The 14,945-nt window shown below is 41.4% G+C and overlaps 1 protein-coding gene across 7 annotated transcripts in view; it reads left to right on the top strand.

Moving 5' to 3' along the window:
- mllt1a (MLLT1 super elongation complex subunit a) overlaps nucleotides 1-14,578 on the top strand; it is a 44,481-nt gene extending 29,903 nt beyond the window's left edge. For 5 of the 7 annotated variants that reach the window (XM_046049544.1, XM_046049542.1, XM_046049540.1 and 2 more), the window contains 7 exons: nucleotides 1,561-2,208; nucleotides 2,802-2,892; nucleotides 3,045-3,156; nucleotides 4,947-5,046; nucleotides 5,667-5,744; nucleotides 6,691-6,762; nucleotides 8,338-14,578. In XM_046049544.1, coding sequence (XP_045905500.1) covers nucleotides 1,561-2,208; nucleotides 2,802-2,892; nucleotides 3,045-3,156; nucleotides 4,947-5,046; nucleotides 5,667-5,744; nucleotides 6,691-6,762; nucleotides 8,338-8,466 — 1,230 coding nt within the window. In that variant the 3' untranslated portion in view covers nucleotides 8,467-14,578. The remainder of the gene's footprint in view (nucleotides 1-1,560; nucleotides 2,209-2,801; nucleotides 2,893-3,044; nucleotides 3,157-4,946; nucleotides 5,047-5,666; nucleotides 5,745-6,690; nucleotides 6,763-8,337) is intronic. The other 2 variants (XM_046049545.1, XM_046049547.1) reach the window with 1 other exon arrangement.
- Nucleotides 14,579-14,945: the final 367 nt, after the last annotated feature.

Here is a 14,945-nt window from a genome sequence, read left to right as displayed (position 1 = left end):
TGTGGAGGTGTACAATTTTGTCTCTAGTGTCTTTGGATAGCTCTTTGGTCTTGGCCATGTTAGTAGTTGGATTCTTACTGATTGTATGGGGTGGACAGGTGTCTTTATGCAGCTAAAGACCTCAAACAGGTGCATCTAATTTAGGATAATAAATGGAGTGGAGTTGGACATTTTGAAGGCAGACTAACAGGTCTTTGAGAGTCAGAATTCTAGCTGATAGACAGGTGTTCAAATACTTATTTGCAGCTGTATTATACAAATAAATAGTTAAAAAATCATATCAGTCAGTCATCATATTTTTTTTTAGATTATGTCTCTCACAGTGGACATGCACCTACGATGACAATTTCAGACCCCTCCATGATTTCTAAGTGGGAGAACTTGCAAAATAGCAGGGTGTTCAAATACTTATTTTCCTCACTGTAAGTGGATGAACAGTGTGGAAATCCAATCCTCAACCTGTATCAGTGTGCCAGAGAGATCTGTTAAAAGCCACTCCTGTGGATGTGGTTGACACATACAAGCTTCACTACATGATTACTTTGTCTGCTGCACCCAAAGTTTTACTACAAATTGAAATTAGCTCATTTACTGCACTTCAAGGTAAGAGTGTAATCTAATGTAACTCCAGCAATACAACTAATGTAGTCCATGGCCTGTTTGCATATGACAGTGTGGGTGCATAGTTTTTATACTCTAGCGCAGAGTGTTATAGTATATTTGTTTTACTTGTGAAGTGGTATGTGATTAACTACCTTTTTCTTTTGTATACATTTTTTTTACTGTTTGGCCATCCTAACAGCACGACTTCAGGGATGACTAAGTCGGTCTGTCGGTCCACCACTTTGGTCCAGACAGAAACATGTCTCAACAAAGTCCAACAAATATCAACAAAATCCAGTGCCACCATGAGTTTTCTTCATTTATGTTTCTTTGTGTGAAAGGACTAGACAATTATTACATGGATTGGCAAGGAATTCTGGTACAAACATCCATTTCCCCCCTCGGGATGAATTGTTATAGCCTTTGTTGTAGCTTTTCAGACTTTTCATTTAGAACCATCATCTGTTCATCAAAATTTCAGTTTGTCCAATACTTTTGTTTATGACCAAGTAGAGACATTCCCATCAGCCTCAGCTGAACTTTGTGTTTAGGGATAATTGGCTAAGATAGCGAACACGATGAACATTCTACCTGCTAAACATTAGCATGTAGCATTGTCATTGTGAGCAAGTTAGCATGCTGAATTTAGAATATAGCCTAAAGTACCCCTATGCCTAAGAGGGACCGACCCACTAGCAAGGCTGTATACTATATATTTTAAGTTATTGCATAGAGACATAGTTTTGGTTTGCTGAGGAAATGTTATTTTGGCGGAAGTTCACAGTGACCAAAATGATTAATTTGACATCTTGTTCACAGTGAAGGTGATTACAGGATAGACTGGCAAGACCTTGATGAGGTCTCTGTGCAGCTGAGCCTGTATCCTTTTATGGGCCCTTTGGCTGAGTGCTTTAAGAGTAGATTGTAAATTACAGTGCCGTTGTTTTGTCTCTCCAGGAACCCAGCAAAGAAGGAAGTGGAGGCAGCAGCAAAGGACCCAAACCGCACAAGCTGACCAAGGAGCACCGTGAACGGCCGCGAAAAGACTCTGAGAGCAAAGCCACGTCGAAAGGAGACAATGACAGAGACGGAAGCAGTAAGAGTGGCCGCGATCCTTCCTCTTCCTCGTCTTCAAAAAAGCCGTCAGAAATCAAAGTGAAAGATGAAGTTAAGGTCCTACCCAAGGCCGCCTTTAAGGAGCCTAAACTCACCCTGAAGGAGTCAAAAATGGAGGGCATGTCCCCCAAAGGAGGGGGGGCTGGGAGTGGAGGGGGGGGTGGGGGAGGAGGTGTGGGAGGTCCCACAGAGCCCAAAGCCCCGGGGAAACGACCCTCCACTGTTGAGTCTCCCAAACCCAGTGCGAAGAAGCAGAAGAAGGGCAGCTCAGAGGGGCCAAAGGGGCAGACGGGTGGGGCCTTCACAGGAACTTCTCCTCGTGTTTCCTCCTCATCTGCAGCTAGCCAGCCCTACGCAGAGAAGAAACCTCCCAAGGAAAAAGGTCGCTGGGCCAAAGGAAAGAATGACACGCAGGAGCCAAAGGAGCCCAAAAAACTTCCAGAGTCAGAAGAGTCGAATTCAGAGGACGAAGCATCTTCAAAGTCAGAGGTACGTCAGCTTCACAGGAGCACACAGGACATGAGCAGAAGCAACATTTTTCAGACTTTCTTGAAAGTGAAAAAGATACTTTCAATTCATAATGTCATGCTGTTCAAAAACTTCATTTTCATGATATATTTTATGTAGGGCTGAAACTAATGATTATTTTCATTAGTTTATAGAATGTCAGAAAATAGTGAACGTCCCTGTTCCGCTTTCCTAAAGCCCAATGGAACATCTTCAAATTTCATAATCACAACCAAAAAAAATAGACTAATTATTTCAGTTCCAATTTTTATGCTGTTCTTGCGCATTTCTTGCTATTTTTATCCATTTGTTACACAACTGCATTCATAGATTCATGAAAGTTCTTTCCGATTGGACCTAATTTAATTCCAAATCTTTGATCTTGAGTGTTTATACTTCCCAAAAATAGTCAGATAAAAGGCAGCAGTCCAGAAGTCAGAAACAGCACAATAAAATCACCTCATGTGCTGAACTCAAGACTAATTAGCCCATTTCTCTTCTTACCTATTCCTTCCATTTCTTTCCTCCCTTGTTTTCCCTCTCATAATTTTCTTCTTTTTCTCCTCATCCTACAGCAGTCGGCCCCTTCAAGTCCTTCCAACTCCAGTTCTAGCTCTGACTCCAGTTCAGATTCGGACTTTGAGCCGGGACAGAAACAAGGGCAAGGTTAGAGTCCCTTCACCTTTTTTCATGGCAGAGATGAGCATTCACAATATTTTAATGTAACAATATAAGGTGGAATTTGGGTGTGTTTAAAGATTTTCTGGAGTTGTAGGGTTGAGGTCAGTAGTGTTATAGTCTGTGTTTCCCCCTCTCAGGCCCCCTTCGATCCATGGTGGAGGAGATCCAGTCAGAAGAGTCAGATGACGATGACAGCAGCTCAGAGGAGGAGACGCCCATAAAGACCAACCCCCCCAACCGCGACTCTCGGTCAGTCTCTCTAAAGGCTTCTTTACATGTTTAGTCATCAATCAAAAACTGAGATTGCACTATGAGACGAGTTCATCGATGAAACACACTGGCGAGCTAGCGTAAAGCTGCTGCTAAAACACTCACTCACTTCGCATTCTGCAGTCTTTTCCCTGGCTGCGACGGGGTCCTCCTCTTCTCCTCGTTTGGGATTTTTAGACAAGTGCTAGTGTTATGGTCAAAGCTCATTTATTGTCTTTTGCTCATTTTCAAAACATTAACGCGACACTGATGGATGGTGCGATTCTGTGACATGTCTGTAGCCAAGCTTTCATCCACATTTAGAGTGCGTTTTAAACAAATTTCCTGAGAACTGGCAAATGAAAATGCAAAAATAATGTGCCTTTCCATCCACTGCTGTTGTGCAAATATTAGGAGTTGAGCACATCGAGATAAACTGCTGGCGCGGATTTTCAAGCTGGGTGCCATTAAACCGTTGCTGAAGAAGAAAAGCTACAAAAGGATTATCCAGTCAAATCTCAAACAGATGAAAACAATGGAACACTTGATGAAAACATGGGAATATTACAGTCATTTTTGCCATTTTTAGTCTCTTCAGTGGACATTTACTTAAATGTACATCATGATTGATTCACAAAGTCTGTTTCCTTTGCACTTTGTTCCATTTTGCTTTAGGGCTGTCGCAGTGAAATAATTATGTTATATTATATGTTGGGGCTCAACAGTGCTGTATTATCACATTTTTCATCAATGAAGTAATTTGGTGCCATATAGCATAGTAAGAGTGTCTGTGGATCTCACCTCACTGCACAGCGAGCCGCTAACAGCAGCTTTATGGTTGGAGCAAGCTAGCTGCTGGGTGCTAGTCAACAGCTTTGCCAAGCAAACTCGACTGTCCCTCAGGATTTTCAACGTTACACATTAGCCACGCAATATGCTAACACCAAGTTAGCTAACCTTTTAAAATAAACGGTAAAACAACACAAAACATGGCAACACTTACAGCTTCCAAGTTTGAGGTCATGTCATGTACAGCCCAAGGCAATCTGTCCTTGAACCGTTACAGAGCTTGTTATGGTTGTGGAACTTTTGAAGCACGAATTTATTCTTTTAACACGCCCTGAAGTGTAAAGTATGAACATTGCGGTTGTTGCGTTGCTTGACATCCTCCGCGGTAGGCTTGACCAATAGCGCGTTATCTCAATTTTGCGGTTATCGCGTGACAGCCCTATTTTGCCTTTATCAGTACATAAAGGTTTCCACCTCAGCCCAGAGGAAAAACCTTTTATGATATTTTGACAGCTTTTCCAGAAGTGCAGAAAATAGGTGGCTGGAGCTTTCTGCTTGCATCCGTATTTTTCCCTGTTTACAGTAAACTGTAGCGCTACAATTCAGCTGGCTTTTATCACACATGACTTGCCTCAAAAGTGATGTCACACAGATCTCCTCCGAGATTAGATTAGACCCATGTTGCACAGCGTGACATGTGGTGAACTTGGCGCCTTAATTTCCTATCTCTACCTAACCCGTTTTTTAGTCTCTTCTCAAGATTGTTTCCTCTTGTTGTTTTTTTTAATTAAGTCTGTTCTGTCTTCTCCCCAAATGATAACAAGCAAATGAAACACCAAAAAGAGCTAATGTTGTTTGCTTGACTGACTACTAGCTCCACATTAGCAGCAAATAATGATTATAGTCCAAGACTCACACATCCAAGTACAATGCTAATCAGTATGACAATGTGGTCTGTCTGTGTGTGGTTGACCTCTGACCTCGTCCTGTCCCCCTGTCAGACTCAGCCTGGACAGCGAGAGTGACAGCAGTGATGGCTCGCACAGCCCCAGTCGAGACCCCGCCCCTCCCCCACAGAAACACAACTCCTCCAATAACAAAGTGAGTCACACAGACCTCATTTTACTGCCTGCTTTCACTGATGTATTGACAGGGACTAAAATAGTTTCACTCTAAAATAAACACTGAAACCACACATTGACATGGATGCTTGTGATCCAGCTGTCTGAATCAGAGTGCGACCTGCTGTTTACCGATTCTTGTCTCATTAATTCTTAACAATAGCATTGTGTTGAGTTTTTCTTTATCCAGTACGTGCATTTTTCAGTGTTCAGCTGTCAACATAACCATTGGCCAACAGGAACCGGAATTTTCTAAAGCTTTAAATAGTGTGTCCCTGTGGTTTTGTAATTAAAATTTACTGAAGAAATGTGTTTTGCATGTTTGAGAAACCCATAAAGGAGTAAAACTATCAAAACAAATGATTAAAAAGTGATCTACGGCATTAGTTGAGATGACTCATTTAGAATTTTAGTACATGCCGTATTTTTAATGTCTTTGTTCCTACCCAGCACGAAATAAAAAAACATTCAGCAAACAGACATAGAAATCACAGTGCTTCAGGAGAGTCCCAGATAGTCTCACGGTCTAACATCTCTCTCTTTGTATTCGTCCTCTCTTTCTTTCCTTCTTTCCCTCTTTGTCTGATCTGTTTTCTGCAGGTTTCAGGCAGAAAGAGTCCAGACTCCTCATTTCGCTCAGAGAAGGTGTTGAAGAAGGGATACGACAAGGTAGGAAGGGTAAATCAAACTTTTTATGCTTTAACTCACATACACATGCAGTGTTTTTCCAATATTCAATGAGCGCATTAATGAAATCAAGATGGAGTAATGGCCGGTGAATTGATCCAGATGTGCAGACAAACTCTGGCCTATGAACCCTTGAAAAGAAATCTCTTCTTTCTTCTTTGTGACTAGATGATTTATGTAGTGATAAAATGAAACTTGGGGAAACTGATCTTATATCACTTCTTTGCACTTCTTGAAACCTATGCTCAGTTTCATGGATTGTGTTTGTGGACATTGGGAGGTTTTTTTCTTTAACGTTTACTTGCTGTGCCTCCACTGCTTCACTTTAGTGACAAACTAAGATTACAGTGAGGTAGTTGCATTTAAAACAATAGCCTTGCATTTGTCCTCGATTTTCTTTCCAATCTATTATGTCACATTACTTCAGATAGTTTCTGTCATGATCTGTGGTCACCAAGGCTTTCTAGTTTTGTCCTTTTTTTTTTAATAGCAAGGAGAACACTGTAGTTAGGGCATCTAATGATTAGACGGATATTGTATTGTGTAGGGATGGTAATGGTGTAGTGGATAAGACACATGCCTTTGGTGTGAGACCCGGGTTCAATTCCCCATCGTGAAACAACCACCAATGTGTCCCTGAGCAAGACACTTAACCCCTAGTTGCTCCAGAGGCATGCAACCTCTGACATAGAAATTATAAGTCACTTTGGATAAAAGCTACATGAATAAATGTGTTTTTGGAATGCCCCCCACACTAGAGTGCACAACGCAGTCTGTTGCGAGGGCACACTGAAAATAAATGACAGAAAATTAATTTTTTTCCTTGTTTGAATGGAAGTTAGCTTTCGTTAACTTTACAAACTTCTACTTCTATAAAATCTTTTAATACCATACTAACCATGTCCCTCTCCTCTGTCACCCCTTAAACTCTACACAGGCCTACACAGAAGAATTGGTGGACCTCCATCGCAGACTGATGGCTTTAAGGGAGCGTAATGTCCTACAGCAAGTATGTGTTTGTTCTTTCCATTGTCCATATTCCATTGTCCAAGTATTGTACTGGAAAATGTATCTGCAGTTTAATCAGTGTAAATGAATGTAAAACAGATGGGATAATTTGATGCATACAAGGAAAAACCAGTGAATGCCAGAACCATTTTACTATAATAAGATAGGATTAGTCTTTATTGTCTCCCTTGGGAGAAATTTGTTTTGGGTATTCAAGAGACACAGCGTCTGGCAGCACACAGCCATCACAAGAATCGCACATGAATAACATTTAACAACTTGCAACCTATACAGGCACACAACACATAACCCATGCAATAGCATTTAACTGGTATGTGTTGTGCACCTGTATATCTTGTAAGCAAAGTATCTTTTCATAGATAGATAATATATTTATATACTCTCTTGTCTGCTGCTGTAGGCAGTGATGTTGTGGGATTGTTGAGATGGATGATACTCAGTTTTCTCAGTTTCATTCAGCACCATCAGACTGGAGCAATGTCACTGCTGCTAGCTGCGGTAGCTAGGAAGTTCATCCTCTCATAATGGGCAAATGTCGATTTTAACAAAAGCTTAAATTACTCTGTCACATTTAATTGGTCCAGGTCACATTAATGTAATTAATTACATAATTAGGAATTATTCTTGCATACTACTGGGAAGTTCTGAAAAAATGTGGTATTAATACCAGTAAATAATTCCAAATTGTCCCTATGGTCATACTTTCATACAGTACTTTGGCAGGTATTAAAGAGGTCATATTATGCTAATTTTCCGGTTCAAAATCTTATTTAGGGGTTGTACCAGAACAGGTTTACATGGTTTCATTTTCAAAAAACACCATCTTCCTTGTTATACATACTGCATTGCTGCAGCTCCTCTTTGCACCCTGTGTGTTGAAGGCTTCGTTTTAGCTGTGGAGTGATACATCTTACCTCTACAAGACTTTGTTGGGAGAGGAACACATGCGCAGTTCCTAGTTAAGGACTACTAGCCAATCAGAAGCAGAGTAGGGCGGGTCGTGAGAAGCCGGCTTCGGTTCAGCTGTATATCCGCTTACCAGCTTAGCAACATGGACTGGAGCAAGAGTATCAGAGTGGTGAGTTATTAATCTGTAACAAATGTATCTTTCATCCATTAAGCTTTAACTGAGCACTATCTCTGCATCACAGTAACAACTTTATGTCCCTTGACTGCCTGGCGGGTAGCTAATGTGTTTGGAAGGGAGAGGAAAGGCAGCAGGCGGACGTCTTGTCACTGTGTGCTGCAGCATGGGAACTCCCTTTGGGGTGGACTTTGTGCTTTTTCACTTCACAAACCTATTTCATGCACAAAAAATATATATAACTCAAAAAAGGAGAAGGAAAAAGCCAAAAAGCATAATATGACCTCTTTAAAATGCTATGTGGTGGTAAAAATTGAACTTGGTGAATTCTACAGAAAACCTGCTTGGGGTTTTTAAACTTGGTGATCCATGTAAGCATCTTGTAATAAGTTTTTTTTCAGGAATAATATGATCTGAAAGACAAATGTTATGAATTATGATAATTGATCACTCCTCTCTCTGCTATGTCAGATTGTCAACCTCATCGAGGAGACGGGCCACTTCAACGTGACCAACACCACCTTTGACTTTGACCTCTTTTCACTGGACGAATCTACCGTCCGCAAACTACAGAGCTACCTGGAGGCGACGGCCACGTGACAGGAAGTGGAAACCGGTGTGGGGAAACCAGCGTGTAGATGGCAGCAGCGGTGGAGGTAGACTCGCCACCATGTCTCCTCTTTAAGGAAGGGGACGAGCAGCCACATCTGTCGCAGCTGTCTCACAGGGCTGACTGAACCATCGAACAACTACCACACGAACAAACACAAGCACACACGAAGACACACCACCTTCAGGTGACGCTGTGGAGGAAACTGAAGGAGGAGGTGTGGAGGGGAGGGTGGGAGTGGGAGAGGAGTAGCTCAACTCCGTCTACTGTCAGGATTTTCACTACACAACCTTTTTTTTTTGTCTTTTTTTTGAGTCTGTGCAGCGCTGTGGAATGCACCCCACACCCCCTCCTTCACCCTGCACTCATATTGCTCCCGCCTTTGCAAAGCCAATACTCCCCCTCCTCCCCCCTTCACACTCACACTCCTTACTCGGCAGAACACTCCAGTTCCCTTCCCCCCTGCTGTCAGCTGGAGCTCATTTCTCTCCCGACATACTCTTGAGTCGTTTGTGTAATGACTGCATGTGTGTTTGTGTGTGCATTTGAGCGCTGCTGAGTTTTAAGAGGTGTTGTCTTTTTTGTTACTGACTTCTCTTTGTTCGTGAAGCTTGAGCACAAACAGCCGGTTTCGTTCCTTCCCCGTACACACACTGTAAACAAATTCAGATTCAGGTGACACTTTACTTCAACCCCTCCTCCATTTAACATTTTTAAATAGTGTAGAAGCATTGAATAAATGGTTTATAACACACTATAATGTACTTGGAAGTAGATATAAGTGTTCTTTTTATGTATTTATCAACAACTAGAACTCCTCCTTGTTGGCACCCTTACGTGGAGGCTGGTTTATAAACAGATAATGAATAACAATATAGTAAAACACACTAGAGGAAGTTACAAATTGTTGACAAATACTGTAAATTAATAAACACAAAATATCCTTATAGCTACATTATAGTGGGTTATAAACCATTTGTTACATGTTTACAGTGCTTTTAAATGCTAAATGGGGGGGGGGGGGTTAAAGTAAAGTGGTACCCAGATTCATGCACATGTTTGTCTCCCAGGTCCTTACACTCAACACTGTACATGAAGACACTGAGGTGTGCGTGCGCGCGCGTGTGTGTGTGTGTGTGCGTGCGTGTGTGTGTGTGAGAGAGAGGCTGTTTGGATGAGTTTTCTCTGTTGTCTGAACTTTTGAAAACACATGTTCTGTTGAGTTTCCCCTCTACTTCCTCGCACTGAAAGCTGAGCCTTGACCTCCTACCAACAGCTCCCCCATTCCCCACTGAAGCCCACTCACTCCATCCCTCCTCTCCCTCCTCCTCCCTTATTCCCATATTGGCGTGCATGAAAGGGCTCGCCTGCTCACGGCCAGAGCAGTGGAGGCTCACTCTTGAATTGCCTTCTAAGTGATGGGTAGGGTCGGGTGGGGATTTCATAAAGCCGTGAAAAAGTAGCCATACTTGTCTCCCAGAATCCAAAAATAAGAAAAAATAGGGGCCACGCTTTTTTACATTTTATTTTTCTACAAGTGCATTTTGTGTATTTATTCCCAGATTGCGGTTACGATAACCTGTGAGCTATGAATGTATATCGCTTTTACTTTTCTACGGCTAGCAACAGCCCCACTCTAGTGCCTTTTTCTGCGACTTGCAGTGTGAGGGGGGGTGTGCGCTCTGTTAGCCATGGTCACACAGACTTGAACCCCCACCCCCCCGCCCCACCCCCCAAATACCCCCCTTTGGGGAAACGAGTGTTAATAGGGATGCCTGAATATCCAGTATTGTCTTAATGGCTTCTATCCCTGCTACTCCTTTTCCAGTGTCTTTGTAGGCTGTTGCCGTTTTATCAGTGACGTTTCTGTTAATCAAGCCCTCTCGAAATTTTCAGACCACTAATTTTCACTGATGGTCATGTTTTTATGTTCTTGCTTTCTGAGATTAGGTTCAGTGTTTTACAGAGGAAGTGTCAGGTGACTGTGTGGTAGTTGCTCACATTAATTAGCTCTAGTAACAGTTTCTTCAGGTGTGTTGTGTGTTTTGTGAGAGACGGTTGTCGGTGAATATGGTGGGCGTACCCTCTTCAAGCGGGTTGAAGTATTTGAACTTATGTGTGGTGGAGCGTTTGATACCAAGTTACCAGGCACTTGAAGAGCTTCAACAAAGGCAGAAAAATAAGCTAAACAAAACACTCTGTGTGTTTTCTTTCCCTATATATTTGAAATGTATTTCTCAGGGGCCTGCATCAGGAAGCAAGATTTCAAGGGTTAGACAGATAACTTAAACCCAGGCTGGGCGGTCTCACAAAGCTGGCTCAATTTTACTTTAAGCAATTTACATCACTAAACCTATGCTGCTTGGCAAACCTCCTTCAGAGAATTTTCTGTTTAGAGGATTAAATCAAAACCTGTAAACGACTAGTAATAATGAGCACAAAGAAAAGTGTTTACACAACTGTAGATTCACTTAGAATTATGTTCTATAAACTGCATCAGACATTTAAGAAATGGTTGTACCAGAAGCGGTTACCCAGTGTTTTTAAAAATAAATATTTGTTTGCCTTTTATTAGAGATGACAGTAACAGGAGTGGTAACAGGAAATGAGGGGAGGTAAGAGAGGGACAATGACATCCTGTTGTGTGTCAGCGTCATAACCGTGAAGCCACAGGGGCGCCTGCAGTTGCCCACTTTTTAACAGTGCTTCTAGCATGTAGCACAAGCAGGTTGGCCATAGTTTGCGATACTGAAGTTGCATTTAATTGCACTGCAATTCTTTAATAGGCTCAACAAAGTTTATTTTGAATTATGCATTACTGCAGCTCAGAAGAACATGTAGACGATGATCATAAGCAAAAAGAAATACTCCCTATTAAATATTATAGCCACACACTGAAAATTTGTTTCTAGCATTATATTCACAGCATCTAGCCACGTAAAACTTAGCGAGGCGTTCTGCTATACAGAGATGAAGCAGTGCAATTTCCACTGCTGAGCATCAACTCACCCACTGCATTATTTTTAATGTCAGGACTGCATTATTACAATTATGTCAAAGCCACTTTCCAAAGGAAATAAAGGTAGACTTAAAATCGTCGTTTAATAATCAATGAAACCCATGTTTAGGGTTAGCTTACCGTAACCTTGTTCAGACTGTCATTATTTTTATGTGCACATTTACTCTCTAGCTCTTTGCAGCAGAAATAGTGTTATATTTAACTGTCAGGTTCTGGATTGCTCAGAATGATTAATTTGAAATATTTGTTCAACAAGAAACATATAAGCAAAATGTCAATAATCAACTTTTTCTCACTCTACAACATGTTCATGCACAGTTTGAGGAAGCCTTTAGAGTAATACCCACTATTAGATATAGCTTATTACTTTTAGTATTTGGTTATTGCATCATTTGAATATTTTTGTTTCCTTTTAAGTTTATATATATATGTTAATATGATGTTTTCTATTTCTTGTGATCTTTTTATATCTTTTTAACTTGCTGCTGCACTGACAAAAATTCCCCAGGGAGATCAACAGTTTTATCATATAATAAATTAAGGTACTGTTGATGTGATGTGGCATCTTTTTGTTACACCTCTTTAATGTAAACAAACCCCAACACACTGGTAAATTGTGGGTTAACAGAGCCAGGAGCCAGCGTTGTGAAACCAGCTCACCAGTGTTAGGTTTTGTGAAGCCAGAAAACCGAAGGAAAGCCAGACTGAGGTGAACTTACTTCTTTATTCAGGCCCCTGGTGTGTTAGTTCCTGTGGCCCCTCCAGGCTTCTCACACACACACACACACACACACACACACACACACACACACACACACACACACACACACACACACACACACACACACACACCACCAGCCCACTATGGGACAAACCTTCAATGAGCCATTGCCTCCCTGCCTCCCTCCCTCCCCTCCTCTTCTGTTCTTCCTCCCGACAGTGTTTTTATTCTGACGCTTTGAAAGCTTTAATACTTCGCTCTCCTTTTCTGTTGCCTGCCTGGCTCAGCGACCTGTACACACTCCCTCTGCCCTTACTGTAAACGCCGCCTGAGCACGGAAAATGTGTCTCCAAAAAAAAAAGACAAGACAAGAAAAGAAAGAAAAACCAGGATCCCTGCCGCCTTATGTGCCCTGCAGTAACCCCCTCCTGCCCTCACCTCTTCCCCCTGTCCCACCCTCATGTTCTCTAGGTGTGCCTCTGTCAACAGAACTTCAGGCCGTGATTACTGAGAATGAACTTTGAAACAGTGTGAGTGACGTTTGTGCATCTGCGAGTGTGTTTGTCAGTGACAGGAGAGATTTAAAAACCGACCTTCCTGTCCTCTTCTCTGTGCATCGATGTGGGAACTTTTAAGTCCTAGTTCATGAACTCTGACCTTTGACCAGGCACTCATTCAGTCCCTTGTTGTTGTGGTTGAGAGGGGAGGTTACGTGGGGATTCGAGAGATGCCCCACTGTCTACCCACAGTCAATGTTTTATTTATGGACCTCTGCACTTTTGGCTGTGATGACTTCAGTACTTAAGTAGTTACCTAAACTGTATTTTTAAGGATTTTATACAATATTTACATGCAATACAATATGAATTTTTTTTTTCTTTGCCAACCATTTTGTTTCTTATTTAATTGTTTTTATTTTGGCATGATTTGTCACTATTATTCACAAACATGCCTGTTGGATCTATTTTAGGCAAAATGTTATGGGGGACGTTCCCTGTATGTTTTTGTGTGTCATGATTCTGATGACAGCTGAACACCAAGAAGCAGGTGTTGGAAAATATTTGCTGGATGAGCTAAACTTCACCCTCTGCTTCCAGTAGGAATAACTGGACCAGAACGGGGACAAGAAGAGTCCACACTTTGGTTCAGGGAACTGACTGTTGAGCTAAAATGTTAAATTTCTGTCATGTCCAGTTATGATTTGGGTGTTTCTTTTCTACTCATTCATGGAAGTATGTACCCAAAAGCCTAATTGTGTTGTGTTATGATAACTTGAGCCTGAAGAAACACATCATAGGAAACAATAGAGTTGTGAAGTGGGATGGAGCTGTTTTGAGCGCCCCTGGTACCGGAATAGCATCATTCATTTTTCTATAGGCGGTGTTTCGTGACTCACAGCTTGAGCACTTCTAGGATCGGCATGAAAACTGATTTTACAATCTGCCGCTTAAATCAGTTCACTTTTAATTTTTGAGTCCCTTTTGGATGAATTCCGCCACATTGGCGCCGCGTTCTGTTAATAACTGCAACAGTGAGTTGTTTTTATTTCACTCATGTTACCTGATTGGTCCATCTGTCCTTCTCCATGGCAACTGCGGCTGAGGCTCATGGGTATTGTAGTATTTAGAGCCGTCCGTTATGCCAAAATAACAAATAAAACATGATTTCTCACAAACAAAGTTGAATTGATTTAATCTGGTGGTTCTACTGTACACCTATATGATTGTTACATTGTCTGGTTCGAGTCCTGGGTGTCTATGTTAAGCAATATTTAAGATGTTAAAAAAAACTGAATGGTGAAAACCACTTCCGGAACCAGTGGCCCCTCCCACATCACAACTCTGAGGAGGTCTGTGGGAGTGGAGCATTTCAGCTGAGACTATTATATATATATATAATATGTGTATAATACAGCAAAAGTAGAATATCTACTGTGTGGATCTTTAGAGGATGAGGACAAAGCGAAACTATAGACCTTGCAAATACATGGAGGGGGGTGGGAGGGGGCATGTGCAGACGGGATATTTCCTGTGTCCGTGGTCGTCATAATGTGTCTGTGACAAGGAGACAGGTTTGTCTGTATTTATAAAGGTTGGATTTTTTTTAGCTGGGATGTAAAAGAGGGAGGGTGGAGTCCAAAATATGTTCCATATATGTGGTCCAAGCTCCAAACGATGGGCAGAACAAATGAACTGGATGATGATGATGAACAATTTGGTATTTTTGAAAATAAAAAAAACTTGGCATTACAATGCCACCATGTGGCCATATGATGCAAGTTGTTAACAAGGACAAAACATGTTATTTTAATGTTATTTTTTATTTTGAAATCATATTATTAATAAAGTCATTAAGTACTGTTGTCCCATCGTGTGTTTCCGATCACTGACCGCTGTGTGACCCGTTCATGGCTGGGTGCGCAGGGTTCATATAAAGTTCATGTGATGGTCAGTGCAGTCTTTGGGGTTAAAAGGACAAGCAACAGGCCGGGTAATAATGCTCATGATGCATTGACCATCTATCGAGGAAATGTCACTATAGGGAGAGTTTTTTATTGGCAAAGGCTGATCACTAAATTGTGGTCTGTGACTGCATCTGCTAATTTTAATTGTTAACTGCTTTATTCAAATGATGAAGTATATTTAACATTATAAATGAAACAGTATTGTGATAATGGCAATATGTACTGTGAGACAATAGAAAGTTGTTTTTGCCAGAATAGAATAAGC

This window comes from Micropterus dolomieu, linkage group LG05, assembly GCF_021292245.1.
Source record: "Micropterus dolomieu isolate WLL.071019.BEF.003 ecotype Adirondacks linkage group LG05, ASM2129224v1, whole genome shotgun sequence".
In the NCBI taxonomy this organism is placed as follows: domain Eukaryota; kingdom Metazoa; phylum Chordata; class Actinopteri; order Centrarchiformes; family Centrarchidae; genus Micropterus; species Micropterus dolomieu.
Note: the sequence above shows the minus strand (reverse complement) of the source record. Positions and strands in the feature narration are given on the sequence as shown.